Source organism: Hylobates moloch, unplaced genomic scaffold (assembly GCF_009828535.3).
Source record: "Hylobates moloch isolate HMO894 unplaced genomic scaffold, HMol_V3 SCAFFOLD_4, whole genome shotgun sequence".
In the NCBI taxonomy this organism is placed as follows: domain Eukaryota; kingdom Metazoa; phylum Chordata; class Mammalia; order Primates; family Hylobatidae; genus Hylobates; species Hylobates moloch.
This window is the reverse complement of record NW_026652279.1, coordinates 52,732,006-52,755,439: the sequence shown is the minus strand read 5'-3', so window position 1 is coordinate 52,755,439 and position 23,434 is coordinate 52,732,006. Positions and strand designations below refer to the sequence as shown.

The 23,434-nt window shown below is 38.0% G+C and overlaps 1 protein-coding gene and 1 pseudogene across 2 annotated transcripts in view; both read right to left on the bottom strand.

The window, feature by feature from the left end:
- Positions 1–23,434, bottom strand: part of MORC1 (MORC family CW-type zinc finger 1) — a 176,190-nt gene that overhangs the window by 61,997 nt on the left and 90,759 nt on the right. For both annotated transcript variants that reach the window (XM_032149129.2, XM_058438150.1), the window contains exons 15-17: positions 18,697–18,825; positions 16,085–16,190; positions 10,833–10,971 (exon numbers count right to left, since the gene is read on the bottom strand). In XM_032149129.2, coding sequence (XP_032005020.1) covers positions 10,833–10,971; positions 16,085–16,190; positions 18,697–18,825 — 374 coding nt within the window. The remainder of the gene's footprint in view (positions 1–10,832; positions 10,972–16,084; positions 16,191–18,696; positions 18,826–23,434) is intronic.
- On the bottom strand, positions 2,006–2,267 carry LOC116467759 (small nucleolar RNA U3; annotated as a pseudogene).

Here is a 23,434-nt window from a genome sequence, read left to right as displayed (position 1 = left end):
AGGAAAAGGTCTCATCACACCTGTGTGCTGTATTTCTTCAATTTTACTGGCTTTTTCCTCTTACTCCAGAAACATTGTCTAATCTCTCCTAACCACGAATTTACCTCAACCCTACCTAATGCTCTAGTTGTAACCCCATGTTTCTTTGCTCCTTTAGTACAAAACTTCCTAACACAGCTTATTGACCATGGCTTCTATTTCTTTACTTTCCATTCACCATTTCCCACCTGGCTTTCCCTCTGAAACTTATCTTGCTGAGGTTGGCAATGGCCTTTCTGTTATAAGGCCCAATGGACTTAGCACAATGCTTAGATCATAATAGATATAAAGGAAATACTTGCATACTTAATTTAATAATCTAATGGAATTGAAGTGAAAAAGTCAAAGCAAAATGTAAAACACAAGATCAGGAGAAAGTTTTCTAAAGCATTAAGACAAAACGTAGGATACTTTGGTGTATCTTTTGAAGCATCTTCTGTGGAAAGAGCGATTTACATATAATAGTGCACTAAATTTGCACATGTTAAGTGTACTAAATGAAGTTGACCTAAATGAAAAATGTAAATAGTTCCCCTAAAAGTTTTCCTTCTGGTTCTAACTAGAGATACAGATTTCCACTAATAGATACATTTCAACTAATAGATGAAGATTTTCAGCTGGACTGGACTGGGGCTGGACTATAGTTTTAAAAATACATTTTTTAAATCACATATGTACTTTTTTTGAGGAATGCATTCTTACATCTTTGATTGAATTTTTGTAAAATAGAAATCTGAATAACACAGTTAACCTACTTCAAAATCTGAGTTACTTAATGAGTAGCTGTTTACCGATGATAGCATCTTTTTTTGTCATCATCATCTTTTCAGATTTCAAAGAAGAATCATTACCCTAGAAAGCTTGAAAATATCAGTATTCATTTTTAAATGACACTTATAACTTCTCCCAGCAAGACTATTACATTCCTTTATGAGTTCAGAAAGTCCCGCAAATCACAGACTGAATCAGTGAGAGCTGCATAAGATGAACTGTCTCTGGAAGTAGAAAAACTGAAGAATCCTTAAACCAGGAATAAAGAAGTGAATATTGGTGGTGCATACATCTGGGAAGCAGCATAAATGCAAATTCCAAAGCACCATACCCAGAGATTCTTGTTTAGTCTGTCTGGTGTAGATCTCAGGAGTGAATATTTCTATAAAATTGTGACGTTGTTTTCAGACAGACAGTCCCATAATCTTAGACTCACAGCCCTGGAAAGTAAAGAATGCTCCTTTCTAATTTTCTATCAATTCTTTGTGGGACTATAGAGAAAATACTTTTATGTTTCTGTACAGTTAGGATTTTCTGATTAAATTTACTTCACGTGGGACCTGGACTAAAAGAACAAATCTTAGAATTTAATCTGCAACTGATTATTAGTGGAGAGGGCATGTGAAGAGATTTGCCTCCAGAGACATTTACCTCCCTGGAAATATGTGTTTACATTTTAAGGGAGGAATAAAATCTGGGACCACAGAGACAAGACCAGAATTGTAAAGCTGGAGAAACTAGTCTCATCTTCCCCTGCCCCCAGACATCTGTTTATATTCCAAAGGGTAATAGTTACAACTCAGGGCCCTTCCCAAAGCGCAAAAGAGTGTGGAGAGGGTGGTTGCCACTCTCCTATAGAAATGTCCAGATACATTTTCTTAGGAGTTCTTTGCCTATAGTACAAATTGTAAGATATCATCTGATCTGACTCTCACCCAATCCATTGTTCCAGGGGTAAAAACCAAAGCAAAGGGTAATTAGCACGATTCCTTGTGTTATATATAATACCTTGCTCTGCTCCAGAAATATGATGTTTATATTCAAAATGGTATTAGTAAATATAGATATTTCAAACATAACTGCTTGTGATAGAAGATTGGCAACTAATATTCACGGGTTCTAAAATTTGAATGGGTCTTTGCAAACATCTAGCTTAATTCCTCACCTCCACCTTTTTTATTTGTTAAACAGGAACTCCTCGACTGTGTCCTCTCCCTATTCCTCTCCCAAAAGAAGAGAGGAATGATCACCAAGAGCAAATGAACGGCCAGCTGCAGTGAAGCAACATTTCATATACCACGAAGTATATGAAGCTTAAGCGGCAACATTCCTCCCTTACCGGTTCCATGCTCAGGAGAGAATGCTGCGCCTCCTCCTCTTGGTTTCCTGTGCCTTAAACGTTCAGAGAAGCTTCTCTAGAAATGACCTATCGACATGATCCCTGAAAATATAGTCTTAATCTTCTTTTCACCGGCCTGGTGGTACTCAGATCAAGGACTACAGACACCAGACAGGCCTGAGGTCACTTGGCTTATGAACAACAGAGCTGGGACCTAAAGGCAGGGATCCTAAATGCCAGGCGAATGCTGTCCACCACATCCTGCTGCTTGCATCTCCTTCTTCAAAGAGCTCCTAAGCATTCCTCCTTCTGTAAAGCTTTCCAAAGTCACTTTGCCTTCCAAACCTGCCCACTATAGACAGAGCTACTCAGAAAAAGAAATTATGTTTACTATTAGCAGTTAATTTCTCAACTTCTCTTACACCGAAGAGCTACTGAGCCAAACTGAAAATAGAAAAGCAGAGTTGTTCGAACAGCTTTGAACTAAGAATCAATCCTACATTTCAGATCTACCCCATTCTTACATTGTTTACGTCACGTTGGCCAGAGGGGCAATATAATTTAGTTATAGAATGAGGGGTCTGGAGCCAGTCTGCATTGGCTGAAATCATGGTTCTGCAGTTTCCTAACTCCTTCTTTGGCAGATTATTTCTCTGTGACTCAGTTTCCTCATCCACAAAATAGGAATCCTAACAATCATAGCATTGTAATAAGGATTAAATGTCAGTGCATTTAGAGCACTGCTAATAGAGGCACATTCTAAGTGTTATCATTTCATCCCTCCATTCATCCTTCTCGTTAGGTTTCTTCATCTATGTACAGTTACAGGAATTAGGTAGTTTTATAATTCACCAAAAGTATACATAATTATGGAAATCTTGGAGGAGAGATTGGAGAGAAGGGAACTGGAAATATGAAAAATATGTAATTCTCCTTTATTACAAAAAAAACCCTGCGGTGACCACATGGTATAATACATGCAAAAACAAATAGTGGGTGAATGACGAAGTATATGAAGCTTAAGCGGCAACATCCCTCCCTTACACAAGCCTCTTCCATGGTGCTGTCCTAACTTCACATTTATAATTTGGTATTTTCTGTTTTAAAAGGGATCCCAAAAATTGTATGAACCTCACGCTCAAACAAAACAAAACAAAACAAAAACAAACCAGATCTGCTCCTGTTCAGAAGCATTTTAAGTAATACTTCATTTTATTTTCAAATGCCAGAAATTACTCCTAGTAGTCTTGGCTTATGCCTACAAGGGGGGTCCTGCCAAGTGGAGGAAAAGTTATTCTAGACCCTTGTGAAGCAAAGTTCATGGACTAATGTCAGTTAGTTCTTTAGGACTCGATGCAAATCCCTGATGTGTCAGGAGACCTTACACCCTAGTTAGAATGCTGGACTTGGTGGGGGAAGACTAACTGAAGGAGTGGAGAGGTTAAATCACGTGTTGATAAAGTAGAAGGTGAAAAATAGACCCCAATTAAGATTAAGTATGAGCCTGTAATCCCAGCACTTTGGGAGGTCGAGGCGGGTGGACCACGAGGTCAGGAGATCGAGACCATCCTGGCTAACACGGTGAAATCCCATCTCTACTAAAAATACAAAAAATTAGCCAGGCGTGGTGGCAGGTGCCGGTGGTCCCAGCTACTTGGGAGGCTGCGGCAGGAGAATAGCGTGAACCCGGAGGCGGAGCTTGCAGTGAGCCGAGATTATGCCACTGCACTCCAGCCTGGGTGACAGAGAGAGACTCCGTCTCAAAAAAAAAAGAAAGAAAGATTAAGCATGAATTTTACTCCAGCATCCAGGAATTGAGACAGAGGAAGGGAGCAGATTCAGATCACAAATATGGTCAGGGGACAAGGATTGAATGAGGTTGAATCAGGGGTACAAGATACAAAGTTTAAGTTCAAAATCAGAACAACAGTCCTGAAACACAGTTCCCCAAACTGAATTCAAAATGTAAAGTTAGGTCCTAAGTAAGAAGGAAATTGGGTCAAGCAAATTGAAAAACAGGATTCAAGCTCAGAGACGAGGACTCAGGTGGGCTGGTGCCCAGAGGGTACAGGTGTGGAGGCACAGACTTCCTTGAGAGGAGAGCAGCGAGCAGCCTGCTGCGGAAGGAAGCCAAAGACTTGTATCTTACTCTGAGCAGAGTCAGGGAACAGGCCCTGAGGTGTACCCCGGACACCAGGCAGCCTCTGATAGTCCCTGATTAACATGCACACTAACTGGGGACTGGTTGTACCTAGAGTTTAGATGCTTAAGGAGTTTTTGTAGGGTAGAGATCAAATAGTTGTATTTGCATTAAAACCCAAATTAGTATTCCCTGCAGTGAAAATCATTTCAGGCAACATATCTGAACTTCTACTCCTCTCTCCATCTCTGCTGATGTGAACAGGAATGACTGACTAGCATGCAAAGGGAGGGATGTAATGTGGCCAGACTGCCTGCAACTGTCAAAGCTATTGCTGTCCTTCTAGGAGGAAAAATGTGTTCCCTCTGGACTCAAACTCCTCTTGGCCTTTGACGACAGCATTTGGCCACTTCTGTGAAACCCAGGAGCAGACAACAGTGGATGGCATTCCTCAGTGTCAACCCCATGGCAAAATAAAGTTGCTTATGAAGCCAGGAGCTGAGAATGTCCTGAGTTCCCTGCACCACACTATGCCACAATGCCAGGCTGTTCTGATGCCCTTTAATCATTAGTGCTGTCTGGGTCTGTTTAGTAAACCACGAATGCTGTTCCATCAGGAAGTATGACGTCAGCTTCTCCAGAAAGGACGAGTAAGAAAATAATTTGGAGAAGCAGTGCAAGTTAAGGAGTTGAACTCCTGTTAGACACCTACTGTGACCAGCATTGCACCAGGTCGGGTAGTAGGAGGTACACAGAAGAAAGCAACAGATGATACCTGCCTTCAAGGGACTTGTACACTAGTTAATCATAAGCAATTTGTTTAATGTCTCATTTGGTATGCCATGAATACAGGGCATAGGAACCACAAGTGTGAATATATTACGCATTTTCCCTCTTCGAAAAGCAATACATCACCAGAGAGAAATGAGATCTTTGTAGTAAGAGTAATAAAGTAAAATATTTCATCTACAATAACTAGAATAGCCTCTTGTTAGACAAGAGCCTTTAGGTGTCACAAATTTTGGATCATGACAGTTTATATAAGGAGGCTGAAAAGCACTGTTGAAGAATAAATATATTTTCTATGGCATCTGTCACTATAGTTATACAGATTTGAAACCTCAGCAGCCTACACAATAATGACACATTAAAAAGATTAAGTTCTACATGGAAAAATGCATTCACATTCTTCATACAAAGCTGTACTCAGATATGCCACTCAATTTGAAAAACACAGCTAAAAGTTCAGCAAGCCTTCTTTGTTCTGCATTTACTGCTAAAACAACCAATGTGGGAATTGCCAGATTATACTATTTCATTTCTGTGTGTATGTGTGTCCACATGAGCACTGAAAAAGAATAGAATTCTATTGCTGGAGTTTCTTCTCACCAGGCATGAAGTCTTATAAAGGCTATATACTTGATGGGATGACTATGAACATGACAAATGAAATCCAAATGCGGTCTCTGTACTCCAATCCAAATACAACAGTTTATTGTGACCAGGTATAAGAACATTTTGGTCTTCAGTAATATATGCAGAAGTTGGTAAGTCTAACCTATGTAGAGTCAACCAATCCAATCGAATATAAAATATTCACCTTTCAGGAATTCTGCATAAATCAAATTATTCTTTCCATCCTTCATTGTTTGCTAAATACCTATTACATGAAAGCTGCAGGCCTAGGTACTATTGGGAATGCAAAGATGAACAGAAATAGTCCTTTATTTCAAAAAGCATATAGTCTGATATGGCAGACAGATCAGATACATAAGTAACTATAATATTAGACACAAAGTGACTATAATACCAGGTAGAAGTAAAACATGCTCTAAGAAAAACCACACGGGACGAAGGGAACTGGAAGGAAGGAGACACTTTTCTAAGTAGGTAAATGAAAGAAGACTTCAAACAGGGATTGGCAATAGTTTTGGATCTTGAAGGACTGGAGAAGGACCAGAGGCTGCTCCAGACAAGAATGCAGAAACAAAGGCCTGCAGAGCAGCATGGAAGTGAACACTTGTAAGGAACATGGAGAAGCTCAGTAGGAGCACCATACAGAGTGAAAGAAATGAATGCTATTATATTAATAGAAAGGCAACTAGTGTCCCATTATAGACAGCCTGGACTGTAGGCCAAGAAATGTATAGTAAATACAAAAGATTAATTCAGAAAGACCTAGGGGACACATAAACAATTCATCACACATTGCACAAATATATTTTTATGCAAATACACTACTCATTAACACTTAGGTTATAAAGGGGTAAATATAGGGTAGCTTAATTCAGGGAGAAAGGTATGATCTGTCTTTTAATGATTGGGGGTATTAAGTGGATTTTAGATGGTACCATAAAACCCTGAATAAAGTATAACTAAAACTAGATTCTGTGTGCATGATAATGACACAATCATCCTTGTCATACAATAGAAGGTAGAAGAGAAATTTTAAGTTAAATCTGAGAAAGGGGCAAATTTGAGAATGGAGAGGTCCTGAAATACAGAGAAATTTATTTTATAACATTATGGTTTTAAAATTATTGCCTAGGTTTACCGAAAAATAACAATTATCCAGCTAATATGCCAATTACAACTGAGCAATCCAGTGAAACAACGGAAATAAAAGCTTCATCACTTGGCCAGCAGGTGGCACTTGTCACTCAGTATAGAAAACAGCAGGCAATGTGGAATGAAGCTGAAAGTAGTTAGGAACAGATTACTTGTTCATCTATTCAGAAGGATAAAGATGGGGATGGGCTGTATTCAGAAGCACAATTTATAACAAGGATCTTGGCTTGTTGACATAGCTTATCAATTACATGGAGGACAACCCCTTTAGTCTATAAAATGCACCACAGGTGACGGATCTTGAATTTGAGCTCTCCTATTAGGCTTACTGAACTTAGGTATTTCCCTTAACAAATATGATTTGCAATATATAAGTTTGTTGCTACTGTAAATGTTCTTATGTCCTTTTTGTCTGTATTTTTCCTATGAGACTGCGAGAAATATGGTGCTGGAATTAGGCAAAAAAGAAATAAATTCCAACTTCACCATTTAAAGTTATGTGCTTTGATTAAAATTATTTTTAACTTTTTTGGATTTCACTTTCCTCTTTGTTAAAATAGATATAACTAGCTGGAATGTTACAGGAATTAAATAAGATACCATGTGGAAACGATACCTTTAGATCTAGCTACTTCATTTTCTCCTATGGGACAACATCTAATAATTAGGATAACTCTCTTACCATCTAATCATTAGATACCCATAGAACCTAAAATCCAGAAAGATCTTTGATTTACCTAGTCAACCCTTCATTTTCCAGATCAAGATGCCTGCTACTATTAAAGCTGAAATGCAAGACAGTTGAGATAGGGTGTGCAAGTTTAGGTCATTTTTATATTCACTACGCAGGTCTGGTCAATGGATAAGTGGTCACTGGGAGTTGGAGGGAGGAAAAGAAAACAGGAGGTGGGCAAATAATAATTACGTGGCATATATTGTATGATTCTGTGATACTCAATGGGCGAATGGACACCAACGATAGACATACAGTGAATCATAGTAATAAACTAGCCAGTTCTTGATTTTTTCGGTGATGTCTAGCCTACACCTGAAACTGAATGGGGCCAATGATGCCCTGTTTTTCTAGCTTTCCCATCCTTTCTTATATCACATTCCAAAACTTCTTCTAAAGGGTTTTAGAAGGAGGACAGGAGATTTACACTGAACACTGCATGGTTTTAATCTTATTTTTGACATCAGATAAATATTACCAAAACATAGTTTCTGAACACGTTCATGGATTATTTTTGTGAAAGGACGAATTGAGGTCATCTTTCAGAGGTCTTCTGTTCAGTAATTACCATATTATAACTATATGGGAGTTGCATCGTTATAACAAGTCACACCATTTTTAAAAGAGAGATACCACACAAATACTGAGTTTAATTTTTAAAATATGTAAGCTTAGCATGTAATTTAAGTGACTGGTTCCATGAAAGAACAAATCAGTGCTCATCTCAAGTGTTCCTTTAGGTTGTTTTTCTCGCCTGAAATGCCCTATCCTTTTCCCTCTATTTATCCTAAATAGACTTCAAGATACAAGTGTCACTTCCCCTATATAACTTTCTTTGATTTTTTTTTTTTTTTTTTTTTTTTTGAGACAGAGTCTCACTCTTTCCCCCAGGCTGGAATGCAGTGGCGTGGGCTCACTGCAACTTCTGCCTCCCAGGTTCAAAGGGTTCTCCCACCTCAGCCTCTGAAGTAGCTGGGATTACAAGCATAAGCCACCACACCCAGCTAATTTTTTTGCATTTTCTGTAGAGATGATGTTTCACCATGTTGGCCAGGCTGGTCTCAAACTCCTGACCTCAGGTGATCTGCCCATCTCAGCCTCCCAGAATGCTGGGATTACAGGTGTGAGCCACCGCGCCCAACCCCCTATACAACTTCCTTTGATTGAAGCTGCCCTATCTCCTGCAGTAAACTTCTATTGCAGTGTCAGTTACAATAAGAAAACACATTTGAATTAATATTACTTTATAGTGCTTGCTCATTTTTAAATAGCTGTTAGACTTGGTCCACAAAAAGACTGTATAATATCTGAGGGCATGTTTTACTTATTGATTCAACTACCTATTAAGTACCTAGTATATGCCAGGCACTGTCTTGGTTGATACAGATTCACAGTAAGTGAAACCAAGACTATCCCTGCTCTCACGGAACTTACATTTTGGTATTACAGATACTCTGTATTCCCCGTAATTCCCAGCCTGGGACAGACCTGAGGGCAAGTATGTGCTCAATGATCACCTCAAAATCAACTGATTGCCTTTGGTTGAGTGAACCTCAACCCAAAGCTTTCCTTGGTTACCACAAAAGCAGGGTCAGTTACAAGCCCTGAGTACTAGAAAGTATGGAAAAGATGTTAGGAATCTTTTCACAAAAGGATTTTGTAAAATTTTCCTTTTGCAAAAGGAAAAAGGAGGATGGAGTGGATTCTTATGTCCTTTGAAGTACTGGCAGTGAATTTCTATATAAGTACTGCTAAATTTCTTTGTTTACATTTGAAACAAACTGAATCTATAACCTTGGCTTAAATCTTATGAAAAAAAATCAACTACCAAGAAAAGAGAATAAACAGAACTGTTGGCCCAAATCTGCTATTCCACCAGCTGCCATCAGATTCTCTACCTCAATGATGAATACAACATCCAATCCTAAACAAACAACAAGCTAATTAAGTCTTGATGACTGGCATTATTAGTATACTGGGGTTGGCTATGACTGCTATAGAAAAGAAAAACAATGTCCAGAGATGGCAATAAAGATGCAATCAATTCATAATGTGCTGAATGCCTTCACAAAGCTACCAAGTGTGGTAAATAAGAAATTATTATATGAGAATAATTATATAAGAATAATTATAAAATAATTAAATATGAAATTAAAATATTTCATAACAAAAAGATCTGAATGTACCTAATTATTTATTAAAAGTCTGTGAAATCTTTATTTCTGACTTTTGTCTGACAAGAAACCATGACTAAAGGCCTTAAAAACTGTAGAAAGTTGAGCCACTTTTTGGAGGTGGGGAGTGCTTAGAAGAATGTGTTTCCAAAGTGACTCTCAGTATCTTTCCAAGAGAGACCCTAAGACTCCAGGGTAAAAAGGAAGGCTCTGGTTTCTTTAGTTGTAATCTCAGGTGGTATCTGACTTGCACTGCAGAACCCTAGCAAGCTAAGTGAGGTAAAAAAGTAATCTTCTATGAGCCCAGGAAAACACTTACTATAAGCTGCTATGGCTGGGGAGCTTAACTCCCACTTCATCATTGAATTTTCTATTTTAATAAGCATTTTATTTCCTGACATCTATAGAAGTGTCCACACATTTGGACATATGCTACAAGTGCTATTTGAGGAAGCCGAGAGGCTACACATTTAAAAAATGATGAATTTATGTGCTAAATCTATAGAGATTTAATTATTAGTCAAGAAAATAAAATAATTTTTCTACATACCACATTTTCTTACACTCGAAATTGTCATGTTGATTGATAGTAATGTTTTATTTATTGAATTTTCTTAACAATTAGATATGACTTCGACTTTCTAAGTTAATAGGTTAATGTTTTTTAAAAGAACTCTTTACCTTAAAACCCTCCCTCAGGGAAGAATGAAATAAAAACAGCCTAACCTTTGGAGTTACACAAACTTGTGTTGCGCCTTGACCACATGACATTGGACATGCTGGCTGACTCTATAAGGCTCTATGTGCAGCTGTGGAGTAGAAATAAATGTCCCTATTTCTCACATGCATTGTTGTGTAAATAGGCTTAGATATCACATATACAGTATTTTTTTTTTACAAACTTCACCCTCTAGAACAGGTCTTAGATCCAAAATTAAAAGATGTCAAAAAGGACAGAAAAAAGAGTATACACATGTTATTGTGTAAACCACTTTAGTCAATTTGCACATATGAAACCAACAGTTAAAGGGTCACAGTAGAATTAGGGAGGAATTAATCACAACTCACCTGTGGCTGCTGTTCTGCCAGTCTATCTTGATACTTTAGGACCGACTCTCTAAGTTGCTTCTCTTTCTCATTTTTTGATGGTGATATTGTGCTTATGGTGCCCAGTGGGATGGAAGGTAGACGTTCTATCTGATGACAACTTCAGAATCAACGAGTACAAGATTAACATCAGGAGAAATATAAAACTACTTACTGTCTGTAAAGGATTATTTACTTCTACAAGGGGTTACTCTTTATGTCATATATCCAAAATTCAAATAGAAAAGAAAAGCATTGCATTCGTGGCTTTCGATAATAAATAACCTTAAATCTCCAATCTGCATGGAAAACAGCCTAATAAAAAATGTGGACAGTAGCATATATTTGCGAGGATGGGAAAGCATCAATTATATTGCTAATGCTTCACTTATTCTACATTATCATAAAATGAGGCCTTTTGCAAAAATTATTTTAGATCACTGAGCTTATCTCATCACTGCCATTCCCCCCCCAAAAAAATGGTAGCGAAATATAAATGTCTCTTTAAAATATAGCAAATAATTATGCCTCTGAAACATATGGATTATCTGTTTGATGACCCAGGATCACTGTGAAGACCCGTGACTACGTGATGTGATGTAGGATTCAGCAATAACCTCGGGAGGTAATGAGATGTGTTAGAACCCCTTCCCCAAATCGCCCACTGGTCCTGACTGCAGCATCCTGCCCAAGTGCTCTGCTGCCATAAGAGTACCTGCTTTCCAGCCTTATGGATATGCTGTTCTAATAACTTGTGGGTTAGTAAATACATAATAATGTAGAATGATTTGTAAATGAACAATAAACAGGCTATGGATGAGTACATCCCTTGTTATAATTACAAAAAAATACTAATAATCCTCAAAGCATATGGTTTGGAAGGTTTGAGGCCATTTTTCCTTTTCTTACTTTTGTTTTTGTACTGGGGAACTGAGTCAGCCAAACTGCTGAAAAAGTAAGATATTATTTTGTTCACTTTGGTACCAAGGCTTGATACAGACAAGAAGTTCAGCTCCTACTGGGCATAACTTTGATTCAGGGAATGGAGGGGAACATGCAGTAGTGTCGTAAGATGCTTAGGTCAGTTCTTCAAGCCCGCTCTAGGTCACGGAGTTTTCTATTATTGATTGGGGGTAGGGAGGGGAGCAGTTCCACTGAGCTACCAAAAAGAGGAGGGACAAAATCCACAGAAAATACATGGGTGTTAGGCCAGGCAAGGGAGGAGGAGGCTGAGGATCGAGAGAGACTTTCTCCCATCTGAAACAGTGAGGGAAAAGGGAGGCAGATGAGACCCACCATTTCTCTGTTTTTCAGGGCTGCAGCATATATTTTTCTTGCCCCATACCAACAGAGAAGAGTTAGGAACTACAATCAAATTCAGGTACTACTGTGAAAAAACACTTAATTCCACCCACATATGGTGTTTGTTATTATCGTTATTTTCAAAGAAAGGTGCTAGATAAACAAATCCTAGGGACAACTTCTATATATACGGAAACCCACAGTGGTGATCTGAGGACATCTGTGGGGTGGCACTATATAGGCTTCTATTTCATTTCAGAAAAGAACCTGTGACAACATTGTTTTTATTCAGAAGGAAGAAACCTCAAGCATTTTATCAGAATGCAATTCATTCAATTGTCTTCATTTAATGATGTTTGGAAATGAATTACACTTTAATATGCAATATAATCCGTGGATATTTTTTAACATCCTTTTCAAAATTCAGACATTTTTGGTTCAGCCAAGTAATAGGCATCATTTTTTCTCTGCTGGTAATCCCTATTTTCAATGCAGATAAGTGCATAGTATGAATGTAATGGAAGCATACTGATAGCTATTTCTCAGATACTGTGTCAAAAATGTATAGCCTCCCTCTGTGCTTGAAGTGGAAAACAAAACCAGGCTCCAACTGTTTGAAAAAAGAATGGCTCCACCTTACCCTGTCCGGGTTACTGAATACTACCATTTGTAAGATGTATTTTGTCCACTAAAAAGTATCTGAGTGAAACTAGGCTTCCTGAAATGGAAGAAGATGCCTTCCAACAGACAACGTGGTAAGGCAGGAAGAGTACAGGTTATGCATCAGAAACTTGGCTTCCAGTTTCAGCTGTAGTGAAGAATTCTGGGCAAGTCACTAATCCTTTCTTAGCCTCTCTATTTTCTTCTCTGAGAAATGGGGAAAGTTCATAGGCCTTTTATAAAAATGGAATGAGATAGCATATATAATTGCAAAGTAAGAGAAAGTTATTACTATGTTTCCAGCCCAAGTTCTAGTTACACATTGTTCATTCAAATGCTGTCTGTTGGCAATGGCCTTGCTGACAATTGGCAATTAACTACTGACAAGAAACCGTATTTTCTGTAAATACAGACAATAACATTTTTCACCCCATTACTCTGTCCCTCTAGTCGTAGACTATTCCCTAATAAATAATTATACTTGTCATCACTTTAATACACTTATTTTAAGTGATTCTATCCAAATCCAATGGTGCATATGTCAAGGGTTTTGCCAAGCAATAATGTATTTTGAAGCATATTCTCAAGGTATAGATGGCCCATCCTACCATTTTGAATCAAAGAACTGAGCGAGGTCATCAGATTAATTTCTTCCCCCTCCCTGGGAATCATCATATCTACATCACCATTAATGAGCTCCCATGAAGGAAGTGACAAATCTCAGTTAAGTGCCCTTGTAATCAATTTTTCTTTACATCTCCCTTAAATCTCTTGCTGCCACTTTAAGCATATTTTTGTCACCATCTTTTCAGTGAAAATAAAACACAGATGGTTAATATCATGTCAGTATATTTAAAGAATCAAGGACTTAAGAAAATTATAAATGTAAGAAAACTTTTTTGCATTTTAGACTTTCAAGGTCCATCACTTTTCTGTCAACATGGCTAAATTTATCTAGCCACTCATCACAAGTGGCACTGTTCTTATGCGTAAAAGAGACAGAATTAAATTAATAAGATCTTGTATTTGACAGCACAACAAGGTGACTACAATCAACAATAGCTTATTATACATTTTATGATAACTAAAAGCATTATTTGAAATGTTCTAACACAAAGAAATGATAAACGCTTGAGGTGATGAATACCTCCATTTACCCCGATGTGATTATTACATACTATATACCTTATAAAAATATCTTATATCCTCACAAATATATATACCTATCATGTACTCATACAAATTAAAAATTAAATTTTTAAAGAGAGAATTAATACAGCTTTGAAACTAATTTTACAATGCTCTGAGATGGTACTGTTACTTTTCAGAAGGGGGTGAGTCTGTGCCAATGCAGGGACAACAGTAAGCTGAAAGTAAGGGAAACTGCAGAGGACAGCTTCCCAGTTCTGTAGGTCTGAGAGTGCCCTAGACTGGTCTAAGAAATCCTAGGGGCCTGGCGCGGTGGCTCACGCTTGTAATCCCAGCACTTTGGGAGGCCGAGGCGGGCGGATCACGAGGTCAGGAGATCGGGACCACAGTGAAACCCCGTCTCTACTAAAAATACAAAAAATTAGCCGGGCGTGGTGGCAGGCGCCTGTAGTCCCAGCTACTCGGAGAGGCTGAGGCAGGAGAATGGCGTGAACCCGGGAGGCGGAGCTTGCAGTGAGCCGAGATCGCGCCACTGCACTCCAGTCTGGGTGACAGAGCAAGACTCGGTCTCAAAAAAAAAAAAAAAAAAAGAAAGAAATCCTAGGGATTGGGTTACATCTGTGGGAAGTAGCCTAAATTCTGGGATCAAGGGCTTCTAGTGAGCAGGGACTTTCAGCAGATTGTCCTAACAATGGGGCTTAGCTGGATCCAGAGAAGATGCATAAAGATCCTATAGTACATATACCACATTCCAGTGTATGGGAAGCTGAGTTAAAGGGAGGTTATATAATTTCTGAGATTTCACAGCTATTAGAACCAGGAGTCAAACCCAGGCAGTCTGTCTCCAGAGTCTGAACTCTAAATACAATCCTAGACTATATGAAAGTTCTTAGTTCATGGTAAGTTCATATGATTAACTATTCTTAATATTGAAACCGAGCCAACACTTTGTTCCTATTGGGGAGATATTTAAGTCCCAAGTGGGGATGAACGCAAGTTAGGAAACAGAAGATCTTGGCCAGTGGCTTCATACATAGGTTTCTTAGCCTGGATTTGGGTTTTAATTCTCATTTTTCCAAAATAAAGAAGAAAAGATCAGTGTTTTATAATCATGGTCCCTGGAGCTCTAGGCTTTCTGCAGAGTAGGGAACAGAAATAAAAAGTGGATACCTTTGGTTCCCAGCCTCCAATTCAATTAGGACAGTTTTGCATTTATCTACTTTATTTTGGGGTTCTGTGGCAAGTTTTTATTTGGGAAAAACAAGGTTGCATTGCAAAACAAGAAACGGATACAAAAAAACCTGGGCTATGAGAAATCTAAGAGCCTTTGCCACCTCTGACATTTTTCTTCAGTCTCTAAATATAAATAACCTGGGGACTCTAGGTGAAAGGGGTTTTAGCAGCAGTTCCCAAATGTTTTCTTTTTCTTTTATCTTTTTGCTCTTCTTTTTCAGAGCTAGATAAAAAATAACCAAACAGGAGTTATTACCCTAATGTCTATATTAAAAATATTGATTCACATATCCAGCTAAAAGGACTCAGAACAGACTGCATGGAAAAGCAATGCTTGACCTAGGGATGCCTTTGTTAAAGGGGAATACTACCCATTTTCCCTATGGGGGAAAATATTAGTCTAAAAGGGCTTGTAATAACATTGACATCCTTCAATATTTAATCAGTCTTTTTCCTGTTTTAGTCTGAACTTTTTCCTCCAAGAGTATAAAGCAATGAAATCAATATATGATTTAAGCAGAAAAAGCATATGGTCTAACAGTTTAATGCCCCTGGAGACACTCTCTGAGTAACATTCCTGTACAATAAGGACATATGTTGTATGAAAATGAACTGGAAGGAAGAACTCTTAAGTACCAGGTTGTGGTCTCCCATGGGTGGAAATGCAGAGCTGCACACCGCAACGTCTTCAGATAGTTACACCCAGATCTCTATTATTTCATGGAAAAGCACACCAGTGAAATAATCTTTGCACAGGTAGCAGGGCATTAGAAAGAGATACCAGATACTAAGCTAAAATCTATACTATAGATTGACATTTTCAAGGTTCATACATATGAACTTTAGAAATTAAAAATGAATAAAGAATTTTGGAAAATAATCAAAAATACCTGTTTTCCAAGCGGTTGGGATTATTAGCACAAATCCAAAGGTCAAAAAATTCTTTTTCCTGATAATTAGTAGAGGAAGGCAAGACTCTCCATTTAAGACAAAGATCTGACAATCAAAACAAAATGGCACAGAAAAGAGATCAGAAATGAATCTATCACAGTAAGATGTCAGTTTGCACATACCAAAAGTATGAGGTATCTCTCAATCCAAAGACAAGTGAATCCTTCATCGTATACCATTATTCCTGATGGCACATCTATTCTAGGGTTCTATGAGCTACTTCAGGACCCCACCAACAAGTTATTATTATTATTATCTCAGTTCCCTCCAGTTAGTTTCTACTACTTTCAGCCAAAAGAACCTTAAATAATACATCCACTTCACCTCTTCTAAAACCAAATTAAGAATTTCAGTGACTTGACTCTCCCATTTTCTCTGACCTACTACCTGTCTGCTGACACCACCACTTTTTGTCTCCAACTACATGATTAACATAAGAAGGAAAACCATGGTCTCAACTAGTATAAAATTAAATTGAAAGAAAGAAAAAAGGAAAGGAAGGAAGGAAGGAAGGAAGGAAGGAAGGAAGGAAGGAAGGAAGGAAGGAAGGAAGGAAGGAAAGTAAGTTAGTTTTTTGAACCATATACACATTTTCTTCTGTACTTTCTTCTGTTCTTATTCCCCTCTCCAGTCTATGGTTTCTGATTTCTTCACCCACTTTCCCAAACAGTCCTTCCTTGCCTTTAGGACGAAGGCACACTTCCCTCTCCAGGCTACACTTAGATTTAATCCTGAATTCCCTCTAGACACACTGCTAACGGCTCGTAGGTTAACACTTGTCTCTTTCATCTAAGGCAGAGACAGTCAGTATACACAAAGGTTAAGAACTTGAACAGCTCCACCTCTTACCACCTCTATGATCTTGGACAAATTATTTAACTTCTTATATTTCAGTACCATTATCTATTAAAAGATTAATATTATATTAGTACTTATCTAAAAGTTACTGAGAATGAAATGACATCCTCCTCATCACCATCATAAAAACCAACACTGCTAGACACTATCCTTAGCACTTAGTAAACTTTATTAATTCACATTATTCTTAAAACTCTATAATGTAGCTACAAGTATTAATCTCATTTCATTAAAGAAGAAACTGAGACTTAAAGAAGTTAAACAATTTGCCCAATTTCGTATAGCTCTTGGGTACTGGAGATTGGATCTTAACAGTACCTGGTACAAATCAAAATCACAGTAATTGTTCTCCATTATTATTAGCATGTGACAGGCTGTCACATACTGTCATCAATTTCCTCAATTATACCTTCTAAGTATCTGTCATGTATGATTCTTTTAACTCTCACTGCCACACCTTCATTCAGACATTTATAATTCATCACCTGAATCCTAGATTACAACAATAGTCTCCTGTTCTAGCCCTTCACCAAGTCATCCTTCATTGAGCTGCCAGAACAACTTTAACTACAAGTTACCTCTGACCAGTCAGGTCTTCCTTGGAATACTCCCAGGCAAAAGGCTGGGGAGGTGCTCCCCGAGGGCTGTGTAAATACTTCTACAGAGTTTTACACAGTATAGGCTGCTTTTTTGTTAGCTCGTCTGTTTTTCTCTACTGAGCTGTTAGTTACAGATATTAGAGACTGTCTTTAATTCCCTACCCCTTTGTGTAGTGGCTGGAAAACATATCAATAAGTGCTGAATGTAATTAACCTCCTATGGAAAAAATTCCAATACCTCCTGCTTGCTTATCAAAGTAAAACCTTATCCTGACATTCAAGAATCTCTAACATCTTTACCCAACCTAATACTTTTGTCGTATTATTTATTCATTGTTCAGTGATTCAGTTGTCAGTTACTAAATTCCTACTATGTATTAAACAGCGTTATATATTAAAAATAGAAAGATGGCTCTTTCTATTACTCTTTCACAAACATTTTAGCTGAAGTGTACACCTGATATTAACTCACATTTCCCTACTCTTCATCTCTGCCTATCAAAATTCTATTTTTATTTATTTATTTATTATTTTTTTGAGACAGGGTGGAGTGCAGAGGCACAATCACAGCTCACCACAGCCTCAACCTCCCAGGCTCAAGCGATCCTCCCACTTCAGCCTCTCAAGTAGCTGGGACCACAGGTGTGCACCACCGTGCCTGGCTAATTTTTGTATTTTTTGTAGAGGTGGGGTTTTGCCATGTTGCATAGGCTGGTCTTGAACTCCTGAGCTCAAGCAATCTACCCACCTCAGCCTCCCAAAGTGCTAGGATTATAGGCATGAGCCACCATGCCGGGCCTGAAACTATTTTAAAGACTATCACAAATGCTACTCCATCATAGAATCATGCCTCTACTCCCCCATCCTTTTCTTCGAACCCTCAAATAATTATTTGTCTCTATTACATCATTTACCTTATTTTTCCCTGTATTACCATTATTTTCACACTTACAACTTTCTTCTAGACTGTAAACTCCTGGAAAGCAAGATGTCTTACTCACCTTTGTCTCCCTCATCCCTCATTTCTTAACACAATGACTTGCATATTTAAGAACTCTTAATATTTGGTAATTAGAATGGACTTCAACACTCACCACATTGTATGATGAATGGGATACCCATGGCTTGTCTTCTTTGATATTGAATAGAATTTAAAGGTTTCTCCATGTCGATGTCATTCTGGTATCCAAATTCATTGCAAAACAATGTTAGATTTCTATTATCTTTAAAAAAAAAAAAGCAGGCAAAGAATAACAAAAAAAATCATTAAAATCGAAACAATTGGCAAAGGGAAGTTTGTATATACAATATAATCTCAACTGTGTAAATATTCATACATATACAGAAATAAGAGATTAAAATATCAATATTGGTTGTCTCTGAATAGTGATATGATGAGTGAAAACTATTTTCTGCTTTAGTCTTTTTGCATTTTCCAAATTATATGCAGTAAATCTGCAACATCTTTATAATAAAAATAAAGACCATAGCATGTATTTTAAAAGTTATGTGTTTATGCAAGAAACATATTGACATTCAAAGCACTGTTCTTAAGCATTCCCAGGAAAGACTGTACTGATTAAACTTTAAAGGGCACTCTTAAAATTATTGATATAAATATTTATCTTTCTTATCTCACAGACAGAGGTGGGGTTTTTTATCTTTATTTTATCTCTGGTTTCTTTTCTCTCCAGTCTTTATTGTTTATGCACTATCCTATCCCCAAATTGTGTATTTCCTCCTTGCTTGGAAACACTACTCATCATGGAGGACTGTTTAGAGAGTCGTTTTGTTCTTATTCTTTGATCCAGCAATTATACTGTTAGGAATTATCCCTACACACACACATAAGTTGCCATGTATATTACAGCATTGCTTGACTAGTAAAAAGTTGGAGATAATGTAAAAGCATACGAATAAAGAACTGACAAATTCTGTTTCCCAAAAATGGAACAGTGGACAACCTTTAAAAAGGAGGAAGTAGAGCTAAATGTAGTGTTGCATCAAGATCTCCAAGTTATAGTTTTAATTTTTTTAAATATATATATATCAAAGAGTATCCCTAGTGTAATCATTTTATGTAATGTATGAAAAGCCTGTCCATATAAAATTGCGATGCACATTTTCCTGAATGGATGCAAAAGAAAGTTTTAATAGTGGATATCTTTAGAGCAGAAAGAGAGGTGGAGAGGAAGGCAAGGGAAAATACTTTTACTTTTCACTTTTTATTTTTCTTAGCACTTTGAATATCTTTACATGTGCATATAGTTAAAATTTAAAGAAAAAAATCCATGTTTGACTGTGTTGTCCAATATGATACCCACTAACCATGGTACCAGCCTTACAACAACCTTAACATATGGCTATGTAATCCATGAAAAATGCAAATAAATGATCTAACACCTTATTATTCCTGTTAAAATTTTGGCTCAGGGTGCTATGGGGCTTAGAGATCAGCAGAGAAAGAACACAGCTTTCAAAAGGGTCTTCATACTTGGACTGGGCTAAGCAGACCTCACAAATTCCTGGTCTGCCGTCTTGTCTCTTCACAAAATCCCCAGCTGCTCTTGCTCCAAATTTTCCTTTGGATTTGGCTTTTGGGGCTTTTAATTCAGACTTCCAGTTTCTTCTCTTGGCCCAGTATTTGGTTTTTGTGGAGAATCAAGCAATTCCATCTTAAATACTAATCTGCTATGTTGACTTGTGATTAACCCCCGTTCTGGAAATGCCTCTAAAATTTCCACTTTATCCACTGTTACTGTACATCCTTCCCTTAGGTCAAAAGAACACTTGACCATAAAACCTGGAATTAGGTAGATTCACATTGCATTCTTACAATTCACTGAGGGGTTGACTTCAATTGTCCTACACATTCTTTCCCTATGGTTTTCAAGTCCTGGGTCTGGGGGTTAATGGCGCAGGGATCCACCATTCTTATCTCACCACAGCCTAAGACATAGCTTTTGTTCCTAAGACCCTATTAAATGTTTATTTCTAAGAAACTGGATTTATCAGCCTCTTTCTTTGGCCTCTCAGCTTCCTTAACCTTTGAGGGTAGCGTCACATGGACTTGTTAACAGTGAAACTGTCTTGGTTCGTCTCATACTCTTCTTCTCTGTACACCAGATCCTGATGTACTACTCCCTGGTACCTAGAAGGGTTGATGAGGTTTTGCTTCTCTGATTTCTTTCTGTGTGTGTGTGTTTTTTTAATTATACTTTAAGTTCTAGGGTACATGTGCACAACGTGCAGGTTTGTTACATAGGCATACATGTGCCATGTTGGTGTGCTGCACCCATTAACTCGTCATTTACATTAGGTATTTCTCCTAATCCTATCTCTCTCCCAGCCTCCCACCCCCTGACAGGCCCTGGTGTGTGATGTTCCCCACCCTGTGTCCAAGTGTTCTCATTGTTCACTTCCCACCTATGAGTGAGAACATTCGGTGTTTGGTTTTCTGTCCTTGTTATAGTTTGCTCAGAATGATGGTTTCTAGCGTCATCCATGTCCCTGCAAAGGACATGAACTCACCCTTTCTTTTTTTTTTTTTTAATTAATTTATTTATTTTTTTATTATTATACTTTAGGTTTTAGGGTACATGTGCACAATGTGCAGGTTTGTTACATATGTATCCATGTGTCATGTTGATTTCCTGCACCCATTAACTCGTCATCTAGCATTAGGTATATCTCCTAAAGCTGTCCCTCCCCTCTCCCACCACCCCGCAACAGTCCCCGGAGTGTGATGTTCCCCTTCCTGTGTCCATGAGTTCTCATTGTTCAATTCCCACCTATGCGTGAGAATATGCAGTCTTTGGTTTTTTGTCCTTGCGATAGTTTACTGAGAATGATGTTTTCCAGTTTCATCCATGTGCCTACAAAGGACATGAACTCGTCATTTTTTATGGCTGCATAGTATTCCATGGTGTATATGTGCCACATTTTCTTAATCCAGTCTATCGTTGTTGGACATTTGGGTTGGTTCCAAGACTTTGCTATTGTGAAAAGTGCCGCAATAAACATACATGTGCATGTGTCTTTATAGCAGCATGATTTATAGTCCTTTGGGTATATACCCAGTAATGGAATGGCTGGGTCAAATGGTATTTCTAGTTCTAGATCCCTGAGGAATCACCACACTGACTTCCACAATGGTTGAACTAGTTTACAGTCCCACCAACAGTGTAAAAGTGTTCCTATTTCTCCACATCCTCTCCAGCACCTGTTGTTTCCTGATTTTTTAATGATGGCCATTCTAACTGGTGTGAGATGGTATCTCATTGTGGTTTTGATTTGCATTTCTCTGATGGCCAGTGATGATGAGCATTTCTTCATGTGCTTTTTGGCTGCATAAATGTCTTCTTTTGAGAAGTGTCTGTTCATGTCCTTCACCCACTTTTTGATGGGGTTGTTTTTTTCTTGTAAATTTGTTTGAGTTCATGGTAGATTCTGGATATTAGCCCTTTGTCAGATGAGTAGGTTGCAAAAATTTTCTCCCATTCTGTAGGTTGCCTGTTCACTCTGATGGTAGTTTCTTTTGCTGTGCAGAAGCTCTTTAGTTTAATGAGATCCCATTTGTCAATTTTGGCTTTTGTTGCCATTGCTTTTGGTGTTTTAGACATGAACTCCTTGCCCATGCCTATGTCCTGAATGGTATTGCCTAGGTTTTCTTGTAGGATTTTAATGGTTTTAGGTCTAACATTTAAGTCTTTAATCCATCTTGAATTAATTTTTGTATAAGGTGTAAGGAAGGGATCCAGTTGCAGCTTTCTACATATGGCTAGCCAGTTTTCCCAGCACCATTTATTAAATAGGGAATCCTTTCCCCATTTCTTGTTTTTGTCAGGTTTGTCAAAGATCAGATAGTTGTAGATATGCGGCATCATTTCTGAGGGCTCTGTTCTGTTCCATTGATCTTTGTCTCTGTTGTGGTACCAGTACCATGCTGTTTTGGTTACTGTAGCCTTGTAGTATAGTTTGAAGTCAGGTAGCGTGATGCCTCCAGCTTTCTTCTTTTGGCTTAGGATTGACTTGGCAATGCGGGCTCTTTTTTGGTTTCATATGAACTTTAAAGTAGTTTTTTCCAATTCTCTGAAGAAAGTCATTGGTAGCTTGATGGGGTTGGCATTGAATCTATAAATTACCTTGGGCAGTATGGCCATTTTCACGATATTGATTCTTCCAACCCATGAGCATGGAATGTTCTTCCATTTGTTTGTATCCTCTTTTACTTCATTGAGCAGTGGTTTGTAGTTCTCCTTGAAGAGGTCCTTCACATCCCTTGTAAGTTGCATTCCTAGGTATTTTATTCTCTTTGAAGCAATTGTGAATGGGACTTCACTCATGATTTGGCTCTGTTTGTCTGTGATTGGTGTACAAGAATGCTTGTGATTTTTGTACATCGATTATGTATCCTGAGACTTTGCTGAAGTTGCTAATCAGCTTAAAGAGATTTTGGGCTGAGACAATGGGGTTTTCTAGATATACAATCATGTCATCTGCAAACAGGGACAATTTGACTTCCTCTTTTCCTAATTGAATACCCTTTATTTCCTTCTCCTGGCTGATTGCTCTGGCCAGAACTTCCAACACTATGTTGAATAGGAGCGGTGAGAGAGGGCATCCCTGTCTTGTGCCAGTTTTCAGAGGGAATGCTTCCAGTTTTTGCCCATTCAGTATGATATTGGCTGTGGGTTTGTCATAGATAGCTCTTATTATTTTGAGATACGTCCCATCAATACCTAATTTATTGAGAGTTTTTAGCATGAAGCGTTGTTGAATTTTGTCAAAGGCCTTTTCTGCATCTATTGAGATAATCATGTGGTTTTTGTC